The following is a 21,826-nucleotide window of genomic DNA, read 5'->3' on the forward strand; positions in this document are numbered from 1 at the left end:
GGGGCAGTTGCATACAGTCAGCTGAATCAGATTGCATACAGTCTTCGCTTGATGTAGATGAGTGATCAGTTGTTAGCATTTGTGTAGGGCGGCGGCTAGGGCAAAGAAGGGCTACCCCTTCCCCCTGCCGGCTATCTCAAGATTCTGGTGTCGTGGTGTATTCTATGATTGAATCGGCTACAGCGGTGAATTCATCATCAACGGGTTGGGGTATGACGTCCCGGATGACTCGTCCAACCTGCTGTACTTGCGTCGGAAGAGGTACTACACATTCCCTTCTTCCGAACCGATTATTCTCGTTGTCCGTTTTCGTGCCTTGGTTGTCGTTGATGTCCAAACGTTGTTGGGAGGTTGATCTATCGAAGATGCTGATTTGGGGGTGTCTCCGATGCCTCAGATTCTTCGCCGGAGTAATCCATTTGCGTGAGGTCGTGCGTACTAATGGCGGTTTTCTTCGGAGGTGGGCTTGGATCCGGTGACGTGGCTGGTTTGTTGGTGTTTTGTTTCGATGATCGTCCGCGTTTCGTTTCCTGTACAGCTGGAGAGTTGGTTCGGGATCGGGTTACCGGTCCGGTTGTAATTGTTGTTATACGCTTTTCTCGGCTACTGTGCGGTTTTTCGCGACTAACAGTTTGTTCACGGTTTTGACGTGATTTTTCTTGACCAGTTTGGTGATTCATCTTCTCTATGACTGCCATCATTCGTTCTATCTTCTCGTCTTTTTGTTTGCTTTCCTCTTGTAATCTTGCAATTTCTTTGTCTTTCTGTATCATGGCCTCTTCTAGCTCCTTCAGTTTCTTTTCAAACGCGGTCTGTTGAGCAGCAACCTGGGCGTAGCTACCTGCCTGCTGCTCGACGCGTTTTCTGGCTTCCGGAAAACTCAGGTTGTCACGTACTTTCACTTTGATTATCTCAACTTCTTTCTTATACACCGGGCCCTGGCGGTTTGTTGGTCGGTGATCTCCTTTGCAGTTTAAACACAGTGTTGCTTCACCGCATTCGTCTCCATGAAACTCGCCTGAACAGTTGACACAACGCTGCGGTCCGGGACATCGAGCACGAGTATGCCCATAGCTAAAGCATCCATAGCAGAGCATAGGATTCGGAATGTACGGGCGGGTTGGGACACGTCTCAGACCGACCTTAATGGTCTCCGGGTACGTGGTCTTGCAGAAAGTTAAGATCAATGCCGGTGTATTTACTTTCTTGCCGTCCGTGTATCTGGTGATCCTCTGCACACGGATGACGTTATCTTTGGCCATCTCTGCTAATATATCTTTCTCTTCCATCCGAATCAGGTCGAATGTGGAGATGATACATCTACATACATTCAGGTTGGGATGGGGAACAACTTCAACCTCCGTTCCGTCGATGAGTCTCGTCAATTTGAGAAGCTTGGTCACTTGAGTCGGATTACGTACCATCAGGGTGTACTTGGTGCCTTGTGTTTCCGATTTCGCATCTTCAATTTCGCCACCAGCACAAGCCTCAACTGATTTCCCGATAATGTATGGGTTGAACGGCAGCGTAACACCATTCTTACCAGACAGTTGGAGGTACGTTAACTCGCCAAAACTGTTTGTTGGATCCAAATACAATGGCAGTCGGCGTGCAACTGACCCCCCTGGGTCGCCGCTACTAGCGGCCGCCATGATAGGTTAGGTTGGTTTCGCCTCAATGGTAACGGTCACCCGTTACCTACCCCGAGCGAGTCAAAAAATAAATAAAAATCCTATCTTCTCACTCCTTCAACCTTATGTTGCTTTTTTTTCCCACACTGTAGATGGACGACACTGCAACGTTCCCCGGATGTCAATCCAAATCTTCTCAACTTTCAATAATATTCTTCAAAACTTATCGTCACTTTTTATTTTACGAAAAAACTTTCTTCGGGCGCACCGCGTCCCACACTACTGAAACGGTGAATGAAATCGCCGGGGAAGCCGACTGACCACCGTTTGTTTTGTTGTTTCAACCACGTACGGTATGCACTGGATCACTGTTTTCGGTCGGTTTTTCACCGATTTTCACCAAACTTCCACTATTATTCCCTTCTGGACCGCTTTACGCTCCGATTAGTGTACGTTTCGGCCGCGACAATCGCGAAAAACTCGGAAAAATCACCTCGTTTGATTCGAGAGCGCGTACTATAGCAAGCACACAAGACGGCGCGTCGAAACGTGAAGATGAGTTATACGATGCGTTTATCAAAGCCTCCTCCAGAATCCCAATGTTAAGTACTTGGCGATTTACAATTTCGGATTTCGGCTTAGGCAGGCATTGGACCTTCTTCAGGGCTACATACCATCCCGGGTAGAGCTTAATGGCAAAATAATGGCAAATTGTACCATTAAAACAGAATGTTTGAATGGCAAAATGTGTTATTTGTTTGTTTGAAATAAGAGATAAAATAACAAAACTTTCGTAGCAGATAAACATAAAAATAACTTATTTTGCCATTGTAATAACAAAGTAATGGTAAAGCATGCGGATTAAATTGAAGAACAAAATAGGTTATTATTGAGATATTGATAACAAAATAAGACCCAAATTAACTGTTATCGGTGAATAACAAAATATGACATTCTTGAGTTATTGATAACAGAATAAGAACAAATTTAGCTGTTTATGTGGCGATCAAAATAATGGTAGGTTTAGTTGTTCAAATTCAATTATAAAATAATGGTAGATTCAGTTATTATTTCGAAGTAGCAGAAGAAAGGTAAAATGAGCTATTTCTTTTTTTTTCTTCAATAAACTTTAAGTTCATCAATCAATGTAAAAACAGTTTTATTTTGTGGAAATAAAAACTCAAAACGAAACGAACTTTAAAATCAAATTCACTTTGATGAACGTAGCCACCGTTATGCTTGAAATATACAATATAATAGTTAATGGTATATAAAGAGTAAAATATGTTATGGCGCCTAATGTTTATAAATAATTTCTCACAATATCAAAATTATGGTAAACTTAGCTAGGAATGTAAATTATGCTATTGTTTTGATATTTTATACAATTCGTTATAAAAGGTGCTAAATTGCAAGTTTCACCATGATAGTAATTTTTGTTATTGATGTGTTATTTAGCATTATTCATGAATAACATATCAATGACAAGATTTGCTATGATTGTATATTTTGGTATTGATTAGCCATTTTAAGTTTTTCATAATAACAGAAGAATGGCAAAACGAGATATGATGGCGAACCAGTTATTATTTTGTCCTTTGTTTGCCATTAGCCTCTACCCGGGATATAGCATAGCATGTTGAAACCCCATATTGGGAATTCATATTGTGTGTAACACCTGGATTCTATTTCACACCATGATCATATATTACACCATCATTGTAGTGACCTAAACACTATCCGACACTCCCCCCCCCCCCCACTAGGCAAGATCCCTGCACACTCTAGTGCAAGGACTTCCTCCGCCAAAAATGTGTAGATGAAACACTTTCGCTCGGCGTCCTTCACTAGTACGAGTACGTCTGATACAGCCCGCGCCAGCTCTCAGATACATGAGCTTAGCATATCGCCTGCAAGATCTCCAAGTACTCAGTAGCAAAAAAAAACCGAGCCGAATTTTCCTCCCAAAATCCGTCAAGTTCAATCTTTTGTAACTTTGGCAATTATCAAAATTTTTGACTGAAAATTGCACCACTTCATCATCAGTTTATATTGACAATCTACGGTCAAAATTTTAAATTAATAGAAATTTCATATTTTGAATTATGATAAGTTATGTGAAAAAAAAAATACTTTTGAAGAAATCCTTATTTTAGTGAAAAATTGAAGTAGCTTTATGAAAATTTCACTGCAGCGTCAGATTATATAGGGTCCAATTTTCGTCCAGTGTACCTTATATTAAACAAGTTGGCGGGCATCACTTGGTAACGCATTGTAATATATAGTAACGCATGTAACATCACTTGTTTGCTTACAATAGAGGGGGTTAGAGGCAGAGGGGTGTAAGTGACCAAAAATTCAAAATTGAGATAAATATCGTACGTGAATCTACGAGTTCAGCTTTGCTTGTTGCCAAAGACCCGTAATTTTTAAAAATGTTTGAGCATGTTAAAACATTGATTGAAAATATGATGCTTAACCGTTGAGGAGATTTGCTTGGAGGCAGAGGGGTGTAAGTAATTAATTATATTTACATAAAGTATTAAATTAATTTTTTTTATGATTTAATGTACATCTATGATCTTGTTGAATACGGTTTTAATCATGCCTTATGTCATGGACCCACGACGCACTTGGCGAATGTGTTCTTAAAAATGTTGAAATCGCATTGAACCTGTTGTTCCAATATAACTGCTCAACATGGTTTCAATCAATTTAAATTCTCAAGTTAATAATGGCAGTGATGGTGTTCTACTAGTTCGAGTCTTACTGAGAGGAGCAGTAACCTTTTCGTCATTTACCCTTGGATGGATAATGACATTTCTCACTCACGCCAGTATTTGCGAAGTCTAGCTTTTGGAATAAGGTAAAACTTTCACTCGACTGGCTTAGCCGTAAACATTGATAGTATATTAATTGACTGATATTTTTGCTGAACTTTTTCACACAAAAATGTGACAATACATATCACCTTCTTTTAGTTGCTCATCGTGAGTACGAATGACGATAATGTACCAATTAAGATTACAACACTTCATTTCATTCACAATTGTTCATCCCAAAATTTAGGATTTCATAAAGATCGTGAAGATTAGAATTAGGTTATCAATTTGATTACCAAAAGTTTGTACAGTCTCACGAATTCAAGCGGTGCTTTGCTAACTATCCGTCGTTTCGGCTGTGTTTGGCAGTCTTCTTCTAGGGAAAATTAGGTCTATTTCTACTAAAAGAAGGCTGCCAAACACGGATGAAACGTAGGGCAGTTAACAAATTACCGTTTGAAATCGTGAGACGCCCAAACTCCAAATTTTAGTATATACTCCTTGGAAACCACTGTCAGGGACGAGTTTACATACGCAGTATTACACTAAAAGTGCATCATTACGTCGTATATGGTGTCATTGAGGCTCTGTTTTAGAATCCGTACGATAAATAATTAGATTTTAAATCGTACTGTTGGCGATTTCCATAATTAGGAAGGATCAAACATGTATTAGTAGCGCACGCCTACCTATTTATACATTTAATAATGAGTTTCTGTCTGTCTGTATTACCCTTATAGACTCGCAAATATCTGAAACGATCGGCGTGAACATTTACTTCTCTATGTGGGACTTCTCTATGGAGCTGTATGCCAAAAAACCGCACAGCCGGTTTACTATAATTTTCATCTTTTTTAATATATCAGGTTGAAATGTATTTTTATTTACATTTAATAATAAAAATAACTAACATTTTTGAAAATACTGATACTGATCCGACAAAACGGTCACTAAGGTTTTATGTTTGTGTATTTTAAAAAATGTTACGCTAGACGCATCACGATAGTGCAGTGTTTGTTCAGGGAGCCTGGGTCATAATGACCCCAACATCCCACTAGGGTTAAATTAATTTTCTTAATTTGTCAATACTTCATCTGATTTTTGAATTCAGAAAAAGTAATAATGCTTCCTCATCATCGTGGTTGCTTGCATTATTCATTTAAAATGAAATTAAACATTTTAGGGACAATTTTATTCATAGTAATACTTGAGTCTACATGTAGAGTATATGGCCTATTGAGAACTTGTTTGGTGCCAAAGGGGTGTAAGTCAACAGTTTGGTGGTAAAGGGGTGTAAGTGACACTAACCCAAAAAATCAAAATTTCCTATCTGCAGAAAAACAGCGTATATAATGTCTGTGTCCATCTCAGATGGTGAAGTTACTTGATAGTAGAGTGTTCGGGGCAAATCCAAACTTTTTCGAATATTGTTGATTTTTTTATAAGATGTCAAAGTTTTCGGTCATTATCTCAAAATAAGGTTTTGGTCACTTACACCCCTCTGCTTCTGACCCCCTCAATAGAGTTTTTACAGTAGCCAACATATGAAATTCATACAAAAAACTTAAGCTGACAATTATAAACAATTGTCTATTCATTGACATATGTTTGTAACAGATTACACGTAACACACTATGTATTACTAGTGGGTTGTCATATTATAAATTACTAATATACGGAAATTTAAGTAAACGCGTCATACAATATTAATTATTTATTAAAAACTTAGAACTAAACATGGAATGGAACGAATTGACGTAGGCTTTTCTGCTGCACCGGTGCTTAATTATGGTCCATACGAAGTGAAAACTGTGGGCATCCAAATAAGTACTGCAACTTTGACGATGGTTGTAACCCAAAATCACTGGATTACAATTATTCAAATTTCGACCACATCATTTCCTATATTTTCTGACGTTGCAGTGAAATTTTCATAAAGCAACTTCAATTTTTCACTAAAATCCGTTTTTTTTTAAATAATATGTTCAAAAATGGGGTCTCCAGTTAGCCCAGTGGTTAAGGCTATGGATCGCCAATCCGGAGACGGCGGGTTCGATTCCCGTTCCGGTCGGGAAAATTTTCTCGATTCCCTGGGCATAGTGTATCATTGTCCTTGCCTCACAACATACAAATTCATGCAATGGCAGGCAAATAAAGCCCTTCAATTAATAACTGTGGAAGTGCCCAAAGAACACTAAGTTGAAGCGAGGCAGGCCAAGTCCCAGTGGGGAGGTAGAGCCATAAAGAAGAGGAAGAAGATGTTCAAAAATGACTTTTTGATCGATCGATTGCTCCTCATCAATTTCATCCAAGTAAAAGGACGATAAGGATGACGTCACAAGTTGACGTCTAAAATTGAAGTTTACATTGCTAAATAGCGTGCCTCGTCTTCTGGTATACTGTGCGCCTCACCACACACACATTGCTGTCCTCGTTAATGCTTCTTAGTTGTTTTCCACCCAATTATTAGCAGGACGATGGCATAACTAAAGCTAACCACGTAAATAAAGGCTGATGAAAAAAGCTGCGATATTGCAGTAGGGGTAAAGAAGATATACCAGCCATCGTACTAGAAATCGTACCGGTGAATGTTCATGTTACTTAAAATATCAAACAAATATGGCAGTTCACACCGTCTTCAGCCAGACGCTGAACAGACTGAATATTGCTATCATCATATACCGACAACACACAGAGGCTAGCTAGGAATTTTTCGTTTCACGAAAAGTTTTTTCCGAGTCTCACTCAATGACTTACTACATACTATACACCTAAACGTTTACCACCACTAACCGCATGACCACGAAGCCCACAAAATAGAAAAAATGAACTAATTAACCACGGCAGACCCCCTTGGGCTGATCATATAACACAGATGCCGGAGAAATGACAAGTGAATATAATGTTTATAAAACTAAGAAGAGACCATCGGGTATGTGACAGTTCACGCACGATGCCTTGTTGTTTGCAGTTCGGGATGATCAACAAAATTATGCTCTGAATATACCTCATTTGGTAGAATATCTTCAAACTTGATTTATTTCAATTTTCCCCGATAGAATATGTTGAACAAAGGCTTTTCTGAAAGGTTAGACCATAAGCTGAAACCCAATGAAAATTTTAGGTTCATGCAAGTTCGATAATATTTAGGTTCCTGGTATGCGTGGGCGGGACATGAAGCGATGTTATGCGATTTACGGTGAGTACTATTAAGAAGTAATATAGCATCTTATGCGGCTTTATAATATTAAAATAAAAACAATTATTGTTACCGAAGTGTTGAACTATCAATCTTTGGACTATACTGCCTATGATCGCATATCAGTCCCATATTTGCAGGGTTTTCTATTCATATGGGACAGGTATGTGATCATAGGCAGTATATAGCCACCATCTGCAGTTAGCACCAAACACTATTTATGATGAAACAAGCTTATAATGGTCTTTTAGCGTGTCATCACAAAATGGCTTCTTTAATATAGACTGTTTCAGAAATTATAAATACACTAAAGATTAACTGCCATTTCCATTTGAGCACAATATCCAAAAAAGTTTCTTCTAGCTCTTATAGTAAACATGCTAACGAAGCAAATAATACCAATTTTGTAAATGTTTCTGGTAAAAGTTAAAAAATAGGGCTCTGTGAACTAGATGATTAAAATTTGAAGTTGCACAAAGTGGTCAAAAAATGTAGCATAGTAGACAAGAAAAAAATCTCACAGATAAAATATTTAATTTCCAAACACAATAAAAATTACTGCATCGAAAATAAAACATATTTCTCGATTGGTAAAAGTAATTTTTACCAGAATATTTGATCAAGAATCACCATTACGGCCCTTCTCAATGCAAAAATTTTTGTTTCACATTTCTCAACAACACTAGTAACAACAAACGTTAATCAAACGAATGTCTTAATTACTGCTAACTGCATTCGTTTTTATGGAATGACAAGCTTTGCCCTCCGAAGGATCGAATGAGCTGAAAAAATAAGTTTGTTTAGATTAAATGCGTTCAGGAAAGCTAAGAAACTGTGTTGTAGTTCTAATGTTTCGTAGAATACCTTAAAAAATAAGAAACTTGATCTCCGAAAAAAATATTGTGGAAATGCCTTTATCGATTTTCCCAAATTTTGATCAAAGCATTCCTTAGACAACTTGTTGAGAAAGCAAATGTGATAAAAATTTAGATAATTTCTGGTATTTAGTGATAAATAATGTTGAAATCATTAAAAAACACCTTTGTGCAATTGCAAATTTGAAAAATTAAGTTATTTGTTAGAGAACTCGACTGTTCTTTAAAATATCAAGACAATTGAAAGGAAATATAAAAATATGGAGTACAATGTGTTATACTCTGAAAGAAGTTGGTGAAAATCAATAGAACAGTTCATTTCATTTAATAAACAAAGTGTATTTATAATTTCTGAAACAGTCTATATCATTGCCTAAATTCAACTTTACACAACATTACACAAATAAAACATTTCACGTAAGATATTTGACATAAAAATGTATTCACATTACATCAATGTCGTTCAAAATTAGAAATTTTAACGATTTGTTTCGACCGCACTCAAAATTTGGCTGGTGGTGTTTACCACCCACCACAATACAACGACAACGGCGGCAGCGCGGTGATGCCTTTTGGCGCACAATCATCGATCATTGTACGCAGTGATGTCGATCCTGCGGGTCAAAGCGTCAATAAAATTTAGCGAAATCAATCAAAAAGTCAAATAAGACCCATGAAATCATAGTCGAATGATACTGCAATTGTAAATAGATAAGTTGTTTTGCTTGCATACAAGTTCTTGTACAAGTTGTATGCACAAGCACTGTAGTGGAAACGACAAATTGTATGTCATACGTGAAAAAATATTTACTACTATGTTGACTTCTGAACGAAACTAAAAGTGTAAGTTAAATAATATTCTTTTTTTAAATAGGTATTGTGCGTGCAGTTGAAAATCGGAATTTTTGACACGCGAAATTGACTTTTCTCCTAAGCAGTGCCAGTGCGTTGGACGTATGTCGGGCAAAATGCGCTGGATAGAGGGCCAGGTCCGCTGTCTAGCGCACTACGTCCGACGTTAAGTTTTACTTATGGATTTGGAGAAAAATCAATTGTCGCGTGTGGGTAAACTTCGGCTTTCAACCGCGACGACAATAGTTTCGAGCATCTGTTAGGGCTGTGAAACTGATTTTTGTTCCAGCGTCCGTAAATCATCCGATGCGAGATGAATCCCCCGTTGCAACAGATTTGTTTTCAAAAATTTCTTTGTAGATCCTTTGGATATTCTTTCGGATGTTTTTTCGGTATTTTTTTATAATTCTTCAGCAACTACTTTGGGAGTTGATTAAGCCTACATGAATTTATTTTGAAATAATTCGGCAATTTATTTGTAAGTTCCTGTTCCTGATATTTCTTTCGTTTTTTTTGTAAAGCGTTCGGGAATTTGTGTGGCAATTATTTAAGGCTCCTTCTTTAATGCCTTTGTATTTTTATCACGAATTGGTCGGAAAACTGCTTCGGCCATTCTTTTGGATATTTCTTCGGAAAAAGCACATTCATTTGGAAAATTTTCAGGCAAATGTTCAGAAATTCCTCTTACAAATCTTTCAGCGTATTGCAGCTTCAGAAACCTTTTTGTAAATTTTTATGATCTTCTTTTGCAAATTTCTCAGATAATTTCTTCAAACATTTAGGAATATCTAATAGGAATAACTGAAATAATGTGCAATAAAATTCCAAAAAGTCTTCCAAACCGTTTGCGATTCAGAACATTTTTTTTAATTCCTTGTTGGATATATAAGTCACTGCGGCCAGCTTTTAGATCTATTCCGTGACTTTAAACATAATCACAGATGCATATTCTGTGCAAAGCTGAACATACGGAGTTTGACCAACCATGAACTAGGTGAAGGTAGTGTGAATCGTTCACCAACTACTGAATGTTCAAACGGATCGTTAAATCGCTGCACGGTGGACAAAATTAGAGTGTAAAGCGGGCCCCACACGAGCATCAGTACTTTATGAATATCGATACTTTTTGTTGGAATTTTCGTCAAACTCGTGGTTTTCCCAATGTATTTTTGGAAAACCATTTGATTAGGCTCAAGGTTTGTTGGAAATTTCGTCAAAAAGTGGCGATATTGATGAAGTATTGATGCTCGTGTGGGGACCCTTTTATGTCTGTTTGTCTGCGGCTATTCATTCCGTGTTCTAGAAGATCTAAATATCAACCCAATGCATTGGTCGGATTTTATCTAAAGCGGGTCCCAGACGACAGAAGTACATATTGTCAATATTTTTCTTGTCAATAATTCTCGACAATATTTTCTCAGAGTCCGACACGGTTTACCCACACTGAGACGCTCCACACAAAAGTCGATTTTTTCATGATCCCGATCGAAACAAATGCCGGTGACACGCACAAAACATGCTTCGCTTCGGCTGCCCTCGGCTACCGCGATCGAACTGAGAGGGGAAATGAGGGGAAATATTGAAACGCGAAATCAAACTTTTCTGATTTTCCTCAATTTTTGCATCAATATATTGATGTCGCCTTCAAGCGGGCCCCACACGAGCATCAATACTTTATCAAAATCAGTACTTTTTGTCAGAATTTTCGTCAAATTCATGGTTTTTCCAATGTATTTTTGGAAAATCTTTCTATTAGGCTGAAGGTTTGATGAAAATTTCGACAAACAGTACCGATATTGATGAAGTATTAATGCTCGTATGGGGTCCGCTTCACACGGCATCAATATATTGATGTGTTTCTTCAAACCATCAATATATTGATGTCGTTTGAGAGCCGCCTAACTCAACGATCGGAACTGTGACTGTGTGCATCTTAGAACCTCACCGTAAACCCAAGACTAATTTCAAGACCTCGATGTACCAAAGAAAACCATTGAGTTTTCTGTGTCCAGTGCGGTACCCAATAAATATTCATTGCCGTGTATTTTTTCCGTGTAAATAGCCTTTTGTGTAAATTATATTTAGCGTATTACACCGATCTAACAGCTCTGACAGTAAGGGACTAAACATAAATTACGTAAGTGGGTACCGAGGATTGTTCACAATCTGCGAACTTGACTGCGGAAAAAAATCGCGACCATGACGCCGCTGGTAACACACCGCAGACTCCAAACCTGAAAGCAGCAGGTTATGCAAACCTATTTTCTGAACTTATACATCTTTTGTCATACCAGGACTGTAGTTCCAGAATGTTTGAAGGTAACTTTTAACTTTATAGATTGTAAGCTATATCATTTTTCCATAGTACCGTGTATCAACGACATCCCCCACTTTTATTTGATTCCCACACAAAACTGGTAATTAGATCTGGTTGGCAATTATTTCGAGTGTAATCATCAATCATCCCAGTGGCCGCCGACACCTTGTGGTGCTATCACGAGCACGATACTACGACGTTCGGGTAGAACTGGTGTGGTGCCGGCATCCGAATGAGCGTTGCGGTTGTTAGTGTTCTCCCTCACGTCAGTCAAATAATTATGGCAAATCATGATTCAGCACACCACTACCGCACCGACCGACTGAAGATAGCGGAAATTTACGAATAAAAAGCCAAGCGCCACTATAGCTCTGAAGGAACCGGGAGGGTTGGAAAATAGGAGTCGCGGGAACAATGAGGTCGGGAAAGGGGAGGAACTTTACTGTGGCACATAAACATAAATTAGTGACATTTTATTACCGTTCAGGCTCAAACTGTCGTACTGCTCGGTCTGCAGTGGTTCCCGGTAGATAATTGGGTCAAGACCGCTGAAGTCAGCCACCGTGCCGGAATAGAGTTCGTTATCTGGAAAGAAAAGGAAAGAAAGTAGACAATAATGAGAACGACGAACGCAAGGATGGTGGGTGGTAAGGCTGACGGAAAGAAAATGATTTCTTCCCGACTCAAGAGTGGTTGGTTGGGGACCTCGGAAATATACGTGCGCGGTATTTTGTTATTTGACCATCCTTGGGGAGATTTGCCGCTCCTTTGGGACAACGTGCGCACTGGCCGTAGCCAATTTACCCCAAAATCGATATTATACGTGATTTCATGTCCTTCTAGGAGGCTTTTTTTTAATCAAAAGAAAGATATCGTAGGAATGAGCTGTACAAAACGTAGGAAAAAAATTAGAAAATCATTTGCATGCTAAACGGCTGGTCGTCAAAAATCAATAACAACACACTTTTTGTCATACAAATTGAGCTTGTATTTCACAAAATTATGACGTACTTGAGCACAGGTTAGCGGTTTTATTACCATACAAAAAAGCCATCTGTTGTATTTTTTAGTTTGGAATGTTGATCTCTTGTAGAAAAAATGGAACATTTAATCACAAGCGCGTTACTCATTCATTTATTTAGTTCAACAATGCGTTGATTATACTGAATCAACAATGTGGCGTTGTTGCAACATGCCCTGCTCACCATATCCGTCCAGCTTCAGCCATTTTCAGGATGTTGGTTTCACCGTAGAGTGGTGCAGCGAGCTCGTGGTTCATCCTTCTCCGCCGCACGCCGCCGAAGATCGTCCTTAGCACGCGTCGCTCGAAAACTCCGAGTGCTTGGTGGTCCTTCTCGAGCATCGTCCATGTCTCGTGTCCGTAGAGGACCACCGTCTTGTACATGATACATTCGGAGTGGGGCGAATTCTTTTTGACCGCAGTTTCTCCTGGAGCCCGTAGCAGGCACGACTTCCACTGATGAAGCGCTTTCGTATTTCATGGCTCACGTTATTGTCAGCCGTTAGCAAGGAACCGAGGTAGACGAATTCTTCTACCACCTCGAAAGTATCCCCGTCTATCGTAACATTGCTTCCAAGGCTTGCCCTGTCTCGCTCAGTCCCACCTACCACAATGAACTTTATCTTAGCCGCATTCACCACCAGTCCGTACTTTGTTGCTTCACGTTTCAGGCGGGTGTACAGTTCTGCCACCGTTCCAAATGTTCTAGCAATAATATCCATGTCATCCGCAAAACAGACAAATTGACCGGTTTTCGTGAAGATCGTACCCCGGCTGTTGAGCCCGGCATGTCGCATAACACCTTCCAGGGCGATGTTGAATAGTAGGCAGTAAAGTCCAGCACCTTGTCAGTGACCTTGTCGTAGTCCCCGTCGAGATTCGAATGAATTGGATAGCTCACCCGACATCCTTACGCTGTTCTGCACACCGTCCATCGTTACTCTAAATCAGTCTGGTAGTCTTCCCGCGAAAGCTGTTCTCGTCCATGTTTTTCCATAGCTCTGTGCGGTCGATACTGTCGTATGCCGCCTTGAAGTCGATGAACAGGTGGTGCGTTGGGACCTGGTATTCACGGCATTTCTGGAGGAGTTGCCGTACGATGAAGATCTGGTCCGTTGTCGACCGGCCGTCGATGAAACCGGCTTGGTAACTTCCCACGAACTCATTTGTTTTAGGTGAAAGACGATGGAAGTTGATCTGGGATAGCACTTTGAAGGCGGCATTCAAAATGGTGATCGCTTGAAGTTCTCACATTCCAAATGGTCGCCTTTCTTGTAAATGGGGCAGATTACCCCTTCTTTCCACTCCTCCGGTAGCTGTTTGGTTTCCCAGATCCTGACTTTAAACGATGCAGACAGGTGGTCAACTTTTCTGGGCCCATCTTGATGAGTTCAGCTGCGATACCATCCTTACCAGCTGCTTAGTTGGTTTTGAGCTGGGGAATGGCATCCTTAACGACGACGCCAGTGCAGCGGAGGACGGAAATAAACCAACTCCCACGCTGGTTCATTTCCGTCCTCCGCTACACTGGCGTCGTCGTTTCCTCCGTTGCCGTGTTCTCTCGTGCCTACGTTCTCCACGCCGTTCAGGGGCTGATCGAAGTACTGCTTCCACCTTTCGATCACCTCACGTCCGTCCGTCAAGAGGCCTCCGTCTTTAGCCCTGCATATTTCGGCTCGCTGCACGAAGCCGTTGCGGGATGCGTTGAGCTTCTGATCGAACTTCCGTGTTTCTTGGGAACGGCACAGCAGTTCCATTTCTTCGCACTCCACTTCTTCAATGCGGCGCTTTGTCTCCCGAAAGAGGCGGGTCTGTTGTTTCCGCTTCTGTTTGTAACGTTCCACGTTCTGTGGAGTCCCTTGCTGCAGCATTACCGCCCTCGTTGCGTTCTTCTCCTCCAAAACCGTTCTGCACTCTTCGTCGAACCATTCGTTCCGTCGATTCCGTTCCAGGTACCCAATGGTGCTCTCGGCTGCGTCGTTGATGGCTGCTTTCACTGTACTCCAGCAGTCCTCTAGAGGGGCCTCGTCGAGCTCGCCCTCGTCTGGCATCGCGGCCTCGAGATTTTGCGCATATGCTGAGGCGATATCGTCCTTACCAGCCGCTTTGTTGTATTTAAGTTGGTGGATTGCATCCTTAACTTCCCTCAGCGTGGGAGTTGGTTCGTTCCCGTCCTCTGCTGCACCAACATAGTCAATGACTATTAGTCATTTATAGAGGGAATTACCCATGCAGTTATAGCTGAGATTCCTACAAAAAATTCTGCTATGAATTCTTCAGATATTTCCTCGAAGTTTTCCGCTGTGGATTTCTACAAGGATTCCTCCAGATATTTTTTTCTGAATTATTGAGTGAATTCTGGAAATCCACTTGACAAATGGTTCCGGAATGCTGCTGGTCATTCAGACATTTCTGGTTGAATGCACCAGGAATCCTTGCTGGAGTTCCTGATGTTTTTTTTGGGAATCCTCCAGGAATACTTGGAGGACTTTAAAGAGCAATCACACTAGTTTACAGCATTTTTGAACTCGGTAAGCTGGTGATCATTTATATGTAGAATCTTGCCCTGAGTTCAAAAACGCGAATGAAAAACATTACAGTAGAGCAGATTTTTCGACTTTCCATACAAGGCTGACGATTTGAAATCGATGTTTGTTCTATTTTCAAGCAAAGTTGCTCCCTTCTAACATTTCATTCTCCGTAACAAATGCTCCGATTGAGCTGAAAATTTTCTGTAACAAAAGCAAATGCAAATTGTAACAAGGACAAGGACGATAGACAATTTTAACCTTAAAAAAAGCCAAAACCCATGGCCGAAACGTCGGGTAGAATAAAATAAATCGTCATAAATTAAGACTGAGATAGCCGTTTCTACGCGGTAACATCTTATATTTCATATGCACGTTGAGAAAGAATTTTAAATTGACTTTTTCTTATTGAAAACAAAACCAGCGCATCTGACCTTCATATTTTAAGCATATTACAAGTGAGCAAGAACAAAGTAATAAAATGCACTGTTGTTTGAAACTTGCTTCTTGAGATTTCTGCGTTTGAAGTTCTGATGCACTGTTGAAGCGGGATTTCAAGACGTTTGTCCTGAAATTGAAATCGTCCAATCTGACGGAAAAAGGGTGTTCAGATAATCGAAACATACTATAGTCAGCTTTCAATTCATGCAAAAAGATTTAAAATTGGTTGATTGTTACGCAAGATATTTTAGTTTTAATATATTCCATATTTTTATATAACTGTTCTTCTCCAATTTTTTTGAAGCACGGTCTTGAAATCAGCACGTAATTGTGCATCAGAAATTTCGGTCGTTGATAGAAGTTCACGACTTTCGTTTTATTTTGTAAACTTAAGTGTTACTGAAGAAACCCCAGCTGAAACTGTTTAAAAAAAAACAGCAAGTATTCATTAAAAAATCATAGTAGTAAATTCTTCTGGTATTCCAAGAGAAATTCCTGAAAAGAGAAATCTGGAAGATCACGGTCTGTCGAGCTCCATGCTGCAGCATTACCGCCCGTGCTGTGCTCCTCTCCTCCAAAATCACTGTGCACTTCTCGTCATAGCATTCGTTCCTTCGACGTTTAGCTACGGGTTTCATTGAAATAAATTTGGCTATCATAGGTGCTCTTCCTCCAGTTAGCCTTGTGGTTCAGGCTATGGATCGCCAATCTGGAGACGGCGGATTCGATTCCCTTTCCAGTCGGAAAAAAATTCTCGACGTCCGGGGCATAGTGTATCATTGTACTTGCCTCACAATAAACAAATTCATGCAATGACGGGCAAAGAAAGACCTTCAATTAATAACTGTGGAAGAGCTCAAAGAACACTAAGTTAAACAGAGAGGCAGGAAAAGTGCCATAGAGAACGTCGAGCCATAAAGAAGAAGAAAAAAAGAATAAGAAGAAGAAGAAGAAGAAAAAGAAGAAGAAGAAGAAGCAGAAGTAGTAGAAGAAGAAGAAGAAGAAGAAGAAGAAGAAGAAGAAGAAGAAGAAGAAGAAGAAGAAGAAGAAGAAGAAGAAGAAGAGAAGGTGCTCTGTCTTTATAAAAGAAACAAATATGAAACTTAAACAACAGTGGGATTAAAATGGGAGTACATTGCTTAACCCTAAAAGGGATACCTGGGGTCCATTGGACCCCAAGCGCCTTTCAGAGCTCGTCTTTGATGGAACACACTCAGCGAGATGACGAAACTGAGGCCATGAAGGTATCCCTTTTAGGATTAAAATGGTAATGGTAACCCTATTCCACATTTCAATACTTGATCAATACATGGGTTAATGGATTTCAAGATAATCTTCCATTTTCGAATCAATGTTGGTCGCGACGTGTGTCATATTCTGAAATACTCTTGAAGTGAATCTGATTTTCTTACAAATTTCCATCCTCTTAGTCGTTCAATACCTCCCGTCCAGTAGTATGCTCGAAATGCTTGATATGTTTACCGACTTAAATGGTGGTGGTGATGGGAAGGGAGAAAATATTTCAGACGACAGGTTAAAACCGAGACATCAGTAAAGAAATGCAAACTTAGTAAAGCGAACGTCGTTTGTACCATGAATGCAAATACCCCTTCCCCTTCCTTCAACAAATATCGAAAGCATGTTAGAAAAGATGCCCTCCTCAAACGATGACGGTGGCGGTGGCCAGTAGCGACGACGACGACGACGACAGTTGCAGGGTGGAAAATTGCCAAAGAAAATTGAACAAGGAAATAGTTTCGGAATTGTATTCTGCGGAATAATAACAGAATGCCATCGGGCAAAGTCGACAGCGAGTTCCGAATTCCATCGGGGGGTTATTCCTTCGCCCCGCACAATTTCGCCTCTCCCGGTGTTTGCTGGTTGCATGATGAAGGGGGAAAAGTCATCATTTTCCGAGGAAATTATATTAGTTTTTACCTCGGTTTCGTCGCATGCTGTGTGTTCTTGCATGGTTTGTTGAATTTAACTTCGCTGACTGGGGCGTAATGGGCTCTTTGTTTAAGGATGGTTTGGCACATGTATTTAGGATCTTCTTTGGCTGACATGATAAACCCGTAGACAAGACATTGGGGAAGCGTTTGAACATGATTTTCAGTAAAGTCCTTTCCATAATATAGCTTTAATACATTTCTCCGATTTGAAAATATTCATTCGTGATTTGCGACAATCGAATAGAAACATCGGAAAAAGTATATCAAAACTTATTTACCAAACCAGTACCATCTGCAAAACATATTGCAAGTTCTGCCCCTAACTCGTTAATGCCAGGGTACACATTCAGGAATCCAACAACTGACGGCGGTCATCATCACGGTATCATTGTAATACCTAGTTGGGAGGCTGTTACGTTAAACCTCTTTAGGCGCAGATAAATGAATGTTGTGTCCTGCCTCTACGGACAGAATGGAAGCCTTTAGATAGAAAAAAAAATGATGCCATGATCCACTTTCGCTTGACGAGATGCCATTGTTCAGCACTTGGTCCTTCCAGCCGAGCCGGCCAACATTCTATCAGTCATTTACCTGTTCCGTCGTTGGCTTGGATGCTGGTGCTGCTGCTGCCTCTGCCGCTGACTGGTTTCATTTCAAGCGAGCTTTACACACCACGCCCCACCTCTTTGGGGGGCGGGCGGTGGAAATCAGTGCGCCAAGGATTTGCGATGAAATGGATATCCTATCTGTCTCTTTGAGCCTTGTTCGTCAGTGCGCTTTCGCGTAGCCTCTGCCATCCTATTGATGCTCGCTCTGGCCTCCAATGTTCATTAGAGTGCAAGCGACGGGCGGATAAACATGGTGGGAAAAAATGAACAAAGCTCCTTGTCCCATACCCGGCTGTGTCGGCCACCCTCCTAAGCACGCTAAGATCTATTCACAGTATGTTTCATTCGTTGTAGCTTTTGAATTATGGCATAAGGTGCAGGAGAATGATCAATTGCGGCGCAGAATTAGGCACGAGCACGAAGGTTGCTAAAGCCGGAAGGATACGGTGGGCAGGGCATGTTGCAAGAATGCCGAACTCTGCAAAAAATGTGTTCCAAAGAAATCTAGATGATACAAGACGAAGGGGAGCTGTGCGCGAGTAAGCCCACCGTGCACACTACAACTACTCCGATCAATCAAGTGGATTACCTTCCATATTCGCTACGGCCTATGTAGCTGACAACGGTAGGTGATCAAAACAAAACGACGATCAGAAACGAATTGAATTGCACCGTGATTTGGCAGAAATTATCTTTATTGTAAAATACGTTTTTTCTCGCATTTATTGAATTCGATTCAGAGTAAGTACTTAAGAACTACACCTAGTTTATAATTGTAATAAAAATAACTTAAACTACTTATTACCTTAACAGCTTAAACCTATATCTAAAAAACTATTGCGGACAGACAGACAGTTAGGGAAACAGATTAAAAGGAACTATAAACGTAAGTAATTATTGAAATAATGCGTAAAATATGTTCAAAGCTTATTGAAATACACTTCCGCAGCTTAAAGCATTATCCCAGAAATACCGGGTGTGCTAAAAGGCGTCCGAAAATCCTTTCTGTCCCGTCCACCGCAACAATCTTTAAGGTTTATAACCTCAAACCTACCGATCTCTGAGATGTCGGGTTCGAACAGGACGACAAGCAAACGTCGCGGTGTGGTCCGGCAGCTTACGGACGAAGAATGTTCAGTAGCCGCCCGTTGTCCCTCCTGTGACCGCCCCGATGTGGCAGATAAGTGGATGGTCCAATGCGACCTGTGTGAGAGGTGGTTCCACTTCTCATGTGCCAGGGTTGACGAGAGTGTCAGGGATCGCAGTTTTGCCTGTGTCACTTGCGCGCTAAGACATGGACTGGAATCCACAAGGTCAACCGCGTCCAGTACCAATTCGGCTAGACGACGTCTGGAACTTCTTCGGTTAGAGGAAGAGAAGGAACTCCAGGAGAAGCTATTGGCGGAACAAGTGGAAGAGGAAGCTGCTCTACAGAAGAAGATGATAGAAGAGGAACGGGAGCGAAGACAACGAATCATGCAGGGAAGGCTGGAGATTGCAAAGCGATACTTAAGCAAAAAATACGAAGTATTGCAGGAAGAGGAGAGATCCCAAGATGGTGGGAGTCGGAAAAGCCGTTCCAGTACTCGGAGTGTGCTCGCTGATGTCGAGAAGTGGGTGAACAATCAAGATTTGGCCATGGCGGCCGGACCCGGGACAAGTCATATCCCCGTCAGCGCCACGCTAATTCCCGAAGTTGACCCCAGAACAACCGCAGCAAGCTCAACTGGCGGTGCGTTGCCGAAAGTTTCTGCCCAGGTTGGCATTCCCAGCCAATCCGGATTGGCGAGTAGAGCATTCGATCGTAACGAAATCTCTTCGTGGGGCGTACTGGTTCCTCGATCCGGCCAACATCCAGCGAATTCTGTTCAGAATCTCCCTTCGTCGCAACCAACAACATCCAGTACTCCGCAGCAAGTGAGACAAATTCCTCATACAACGAATCACTCAGCAGTTATCTCTCCCCCCACGACGACACAGCATGATGGGCCGATGGTGTTCGATATGGACATATCTCCATCTCACTCCGGCGACAAGTCTAGGGCGGACTTAGAGCAAGAGATTCGAGATTTGAAGCAGCAGTTGGCCAGCATTCATCAAACATCTAGTCAGCGCCATTCGTTTCCCACAGCGATCAGCAGTAGCGAGTTGGATGCAGTGACTAGTAGCATAAGTATTACGACAAGTGCAGATATGTCAAACGTGCAAGCTCTATTACGAACGGACCGAGAACTAGGTAGACAGGCAGACTATCCCTTTAGTTACCCAGTTAGGACTCAGGCTCCAAATGTTAGTATTCCTCAGGGGTTTGTAGCACAGGGAAACATACTGAACACTGTAGTGAACTCAAATTCGTTGCCTCATCGAGGCTCGATGGTTTCGTCAAACGCCGTAGAGCTAGGGATTCCAAACTATGCCGGTGGCTGTTTCTATCCGGTAGTTTCCGCCAGTCAATCATCGCGGCAGCACGAACCAAGTTCAGTGCCTCCTATTCGGCATTCGGCTTTTCCGTCTGGTGCTCCCACCGGACATTCGTTGGGGCAATACGCACCAAACCAACCGAATCTTCTCAATCAGTATCCGACATTTTCGGTTAGTGCTCCTTCCTTCCCGTTCGTCGCGAGTGTATCGAGTGTTCCAAATCCGATCGTCACACCACTACCGTCAAGCAGAACCGCTCGTGATCTTCCAGTCCCAGCGTATGGACCGAGTTCACAGCAAATCGCCGCAAGACACGTGGTGCCCAAGGAGCTACCGGAGTTCACCGGCGATCCCATAGACTGGCCGCTATTCGTGAGTAGTTACAACAACTCAACGCGTATGTGTGGATATAGCGATGACGAGAACCTCATGCGTCTTCAACGGTGTCTCAAAGGGAATGCGAAGGAGGCAGTTCGGGGACATCTCTACCATCCGTCATCAGTGCCACAAGTCATGTCAACCTTGGAAACACTCTACGGTCGCCCGGAATTGATTGTGAAGTGCCTGATGAACAAAGTGTATTCAACGCCGGCGCCGAAAGCGGACAAGTTGGAGAGCCTCATCAGCTTCGGACTAGTCGTTCAGAACCTGTGTAGTCAGCTACAGTCCATGGGCATGGATGCCCATCTTTCAAACCCTTCGCTTCTCCAGGAATTGGTGGACAAGTTGCCGGCCAATATCAAGCTGGACTGGGCCTTGTACCAACGACAGATTCCGGTAGCAGATTTGCGGACGTTTAGCGCGTACATGACAACAATTCTATCTGCTGCCAGCAACGTCACACTCTACGCAGAGCCGGTGCGAAAGCAGGAGAAACTCAAGGGTAAAGAGAAGGGTTTTGTGAACGCGCATACGTCGGAGCCGGAACGGAAAGTCCAGCGGGACGTCAAGACGGAAGATGCTGGTGCTAGTGAAGTGCGCCAACCGAAGCCGTGTCTACTGTGCAAGAAGGACGGACACAAAGTGCGCGAGTGCAATAGTTTCAAGAGCTTGTCCCTGGAGAATCGTTGGAAGACGGCCCAGCAGCTAAGCCTCTGCCGCCGCTGCCTGATTCCTCACGGCAAGTGGCCGTGCAAGGCTACGGTGTGTGGTGTAAGCA

General features: G+C 41.7%; 1 protein-coding gene across 6 annotated transcripts in view; it reads right to left on the reverse strand.

Annotated features, from left to right (window-relative positions):
* The window catches only part of LOC115258949 (semaphorin-1A), a 629,606-nt gene that overhangs the window by 103,573 nt on the left and 504,207 nt on the right, over positions 1 to 21,826 (reverse strand). For all 6 annotated transcript variants that reach the window (XM_062851525.1, XM_062851522.1, XM_062851523.1 and 3 more), the window contains exon 5: positions 12,177 to 12,281. In XM_062851525.1, coding sequence (XP_062707509.1) covers positions 12,177 to 12,281 — 105 coding nt within the window. The remainder of the gene's footprint in view (positions 1 to 12,176; positions 12,282 to 21,826) is intronic.

Source organism: Aedes albopictus, chromosome 2 (genome assembly GCF_035046485.1).
Source record: "Aedes albopictus strain Foshan chromosome 2, AalbF5, whole genome shotgun sequence".
NCBI classification, from domain to species: domain Eukaryota; kingdom Metazoa; phylum Arthropoda; class Insecta; order Diptera; family Culicidae; genus Aedes; species Aedes albopictus.